The sequence below is a fragment of the Nanorana parkeri genome, unplaced genomic scaffold, assembly GCF_000935625.1.
Source record: "Nanorana parkeri isolate BGI_ZX_2015 unplaced genomic scaffold, ASM93562v1 scaffold379, whole genome shotgun sequence".
Lineage (NCBI taxonomy): Eukaryota > Metazoa > Chordata > Amphibia > Anura > Dicroglossidae > Nanorana > Nanorana parkeri.
The window spans coordinates 1,010,639-1,014,750 of record NW_017306647.1 but is presented as its reverse complement, the minus strand read 5'-3'; the positions used below and the strand labels follow the sequence as shown (position 1 = coordinate 1,014,750).

Genomic DNA, 4,112 nt, shown 5'->3' with positions numbered 1-4,112 from the left:
AGAAGGGGTGGAGGATGGGTGATGGCATAGATGGGGTGGAGGGATGGAAGATGGCAAGATGGGGTGATGGATGGTAGATGGCATAGATGGGGTGTCGGATGGTAGGTGGGGTGTCAGATGGTAGATGGCATAGATGGGGTGTCGGATGGTAGATGACGTGGGGTGATGGATGGTAGATGGCATAGATGGGGTGATGGATGGTAGATGGTGTGATGGATGGTAGATGGCATAGATGGATGATGGGGTGTCGGATGGGGTGATGGATGGTGGATGGGGTGATGGATGGCATAGATGGGGTGTCGGATGGCATAGATGGGGTGTCGGATGGCATAGATGGGGTGTCGGATGGTAGATGGCATAGATGGGGTGTCGGATGGTAGATGGCAAAGATGGGGTGATGGATGGTAGATGGCATAGATGGGGTGTCGGATGGCATAGATGGGGTGTCGGATGGCATAGATGGGGTGTCGGATGGTAGATGGGGGTGGTGGATGGGGTGACAGATTGATGGTTCCTCATGCTAATGGATTTGATGTTTTATTTTTCAGAATGGAACAAAGTCTGGAACCTTCACAAGAAAGGTGAGCAGCTCTCCGGTGACATTGTATATATTATCTTCCTGTGACTGGTTACATTTCTCTTATAATGGATTCCCATGTTTGTTCAATGTAAACTGCGCTCTATCACAAGACCAGAACAACATTTGTCTAAACCCGTGCCAACCAATCGGATGTTCCCTTTGATTCTCTCACGCTGCACTGATGATAGGACCGGAGGATCTGATTGGTTGCCGTGGGCTGTATAAACGGCCTGTGTCGGCTCTGTGCCCAGTCACTATGGTGAACGAGGCTCTCTGACATTAATTGACCCTTCCCAGGACTGTCTCTATAATATCACTTTATTACCTGCTTCTGCTCTGTAGATAGTGAGACATGGCAGCTGCAGTTCCTTCACCGAAGTCTCTCCATAACGAGGGCTAAATATTGACATCAGTGCGTTCAGAGGCCATAACTGCAGGCTGCCATTTAAATGTCACAGTACGTATATCAGGGGTACCGTGAGCATGCTCTGGCCCAGTACAATGGGCCAATCACCAGCGGTACCATATGGGGTAGGAAAGAAAGTTTAGGGGTCACATCAGCGGTCGTTGTATTCTTGCCTTGGTCAGAGGCTGCGTCTGACCTGCTTTGCGTTTCCTTGGGGTGCAGCATTTCCTATTGAGGTGTCAAACGCTGCGTTTCGTCATTTGAACGCACACAACTGCATTTCGATGGAAACGGCTTGACAAGAACGCCCGCCGACGTGAGCCCACAAGCAGCTGTGATGGTCGCCATTGAAGTGGACCTGCTGCTTTGATCTCCATAGGCACAGCACACGTTCACTTTAAAAACTGTTTTTAATGGTGGTGTAGGAACTGGGAGGGGTCTGTGTAGGAACTGGGAGGGGTCTGTGTAGGAACTGGGAGGGGTCTGTGTAGGAACTGGGAGGGGTCTGTGTAGGAACTGGGAGGGGTCTGTGTAGGAACTGGGAGGGGTCTGTGTAGGAACTGGGAGGGGTCTGTGTAGGAACTGGGAGGGGTCTGTGTAGGAACTGGGAGGGGTCTGTGTAGGAACTGGGAGGGGTCTGTGTAGGAACTGGGAGGGGTCTGTGTAGGAACTGGGAGGGGTCTGTGTAGGAACTGGGAGGGGTCTGTGTAGGAACTGGGAGGGGTCTGTGTAGGAACTGGGAGGGGTCTGTGTAGGAACTGGGAGGGGTCTGTGTAGGAACTGGGAGGGGTCTGTGTAGGAACTGGGAGGGGTCTGTGTAGGAACTGGGAGGGGTCTGTGTAGGAACTGGGAGGGGTCTGTGTAGGAACTGGGAGGGGTCTGTGTAGGAACTGGGAGGGGTCTGTGTAGGAACTGGGAGGGGTCTGTGTAGGAACTGGGAGGGGTCTGTGTAGGAACTGGGAGGGGTCTGTGTAGGAACTGGGAGGGGTCTGTGTAGGAACTGGGAGGGGTCTGTGTAGGAACTGGGAGGGGTCTGTGTAGGAACTGGGAGGGGTCTGTGTAGGAACTGGGAGGGGTCTGTGTAGGAACTGGGAGGGGTCTGTGTAGGAACTGGGAGGGGTCTGTGTAGGAACTGGGAGGGGTCTGTGTAGGAACTGGGAGGGGTCTGTGTAGGAACTGGGAGGGGTCTGTGTAGGAACTGGGAGGGGTCTGTGTAGGAACTGGGAGGGGTCTGTGTAGGAACTGGGAGGGGTCTGTGTAGGAACTGGGAGGGGTCTGTGTAGGAACTGGGAGGGGTCTGTGTAGGAACTGGGAGGGGTCTGTGTAGGAACTGGGAGGGGTCTGTGTAGGAACTGGGAGGGGTCTGTGTAGGAACTGGGAGGGTGAGTGGGGGGGGGGGGAGTCGATGTGGGAACTGGGAAGAGTCATTATACAATTTTAAGTGACCCAATTTGCTTGTTGTCTTCCAGATCCCTCCCGCGTCATCCTATACGCAGAGAGCATCGACGGGAAGGGTTAGCGGACGGCCGGACGAGACGACAGAAGGACGAAGTCTGACCCTACAACACACACAGAATTTCCCTTATTCCCCTAAAAACAAAATAAAAAAAACAAACAAACAAAAAAAAAAGTAACCACACCGACCGCAGTGCGGGATTCAAGATGCGTCACAGAAATTGTGCCCCAAAAAAGCCCACTTTACCCCCATCCCCCCCTGTGCCCTCTGTTAAGAGGGCCGCGTCACTCGTTGGCCCTCCAAGGGGTGGGGAGAGTCCCACATGTTCTGGCGGTCGGGGGCCGGGTTGCCTCCGCTGCTGTGTCATCGGGGTAAAATAAAACAGGGACAGTTTCTGGACCGAAGTGGAAAATCCTGGTCCGTCGGGGCCGGGTTGTTGACCCGCGGATTCGCTTCTCTCTCTCTCGTCGCTGCAGAACATGACAGCCACAGCTCCGCCTTTCAGCTTTCTTACTCTTCTTTTTTTGTTTGTTTCACCCACCTTTTTGTCTCGGCCCCCGGAGGTCTGAGATAAGTCACCTCCAGGGGGCGCTGCGGTGCAGATGGGTACGGAGCTCGCTGGCAGCTCTGAACGCGCTCCGTACCGCTGCACGGCATCACCCTTCCTCCAGGGAAAGGATCCTTTCAGGGAATCTTTTACCTTTTTTAGAATTTGCACCTTCCTTTTTTTGATTTTTTGTTTTGTTGTTTTTGTTTTTTTTCATCCCGAAGTTTAACCCTTTTCACAATAGATTGTGGCTGGGGCGCCAACTCGGCAATTGGTTATACGCCAGCCTGGGATTTATATTGTGATTAAAATCTGTTTTATTACCATTTCTGTCTCGCTGCTTTTGTTTCTTCCAGCGTCGCTTCTCTTGTGTGATGATATGTTGCTTTAAAGAACTCGCCCTGGCAGTGGGGCCACTCCGGCACTGCAGGGGTTAAGTGCTCATTATTGGGGGGCTCACATGAAGCTGCATTACTCACCCTCCCCTCCGCCAATACTCCGGCTGTGGTATGTCCCTTGGCGTCCTCGCATCTAATGTAGCTGCATTAGACGTGATGACGTCAGCGGTCTTTAGACCACCGGAGCCCGGGGAGGAAGAGGCTGCGAAGACCGGGCGAGCAGCCTGGTGGGACCGAGGACCAGGTGAGTCTAACTGCTTAATTGGACAAAATGAGTCGCCGTCCCCCCCTTGCTGGGCGGGGGTAGCCCCACTGCACAAGTACGGTTTTTATTTTTTTCCCTTTTTAAATGAAACTGTAGCCAAATTTATTCCAGTTGCGGGTTGAGACGGGTCAGAACCTCCCTCTGCTTTTTTGCAGAATTTCTTTAACTTCCTCCTGTGGTCACTGCAACAGGAAGTGAAGGGAAAAAAACTGCCACCTTGGGAACCAGAGCAATTAAAATCTGAAGGAGACTGATATCCTTTCCACTTCAGATTTGGCAGTTTAATGGCGGGTTGTTTTTTGTGGAAGATAATGGCCATGCCTCTGCCATGCCTTCTTATTGACCCGGTGGCCAGTAGAGATAGGTGGAGGCTAAAAGAGGCGGGGCTAATATCAATGTACTATGGCAGCTGTGGTTGAAAATTGCATAACACGGGGCACTTGGCCTCTAAATTTAAAGT

At 52.3% G+C, this 4,112-nt stretch overlaps 1 protein-coding gene across 1 annotated transcript in view; it reads left to right on the top strand.

Annotated features, from left to right (window-relative positions):
* LOC108789169 overlaps nt 1–2,550 on the top strand; it is a 14,587-nt gene extending 12,037 nt beyond the window's left edge. Inside the window, exons 3-4 of the mRNA XM_018559114.1 lie at nt 549–581; nt 2,456–2,550. Coding sequence (XP_018414616.1) covers nt 549–581; nt 2,456–2,505 — 83 coding nt within the window. The 3' untranslated portion in view covers nt 2,506–2,550. The remainder of the gene's footprint in view (nt 1–548; nt 582–2,455) is intronic.
* The last annotated feature ends 1,562 nt before the right edge of the window (nt 2,551–4,112 follow it).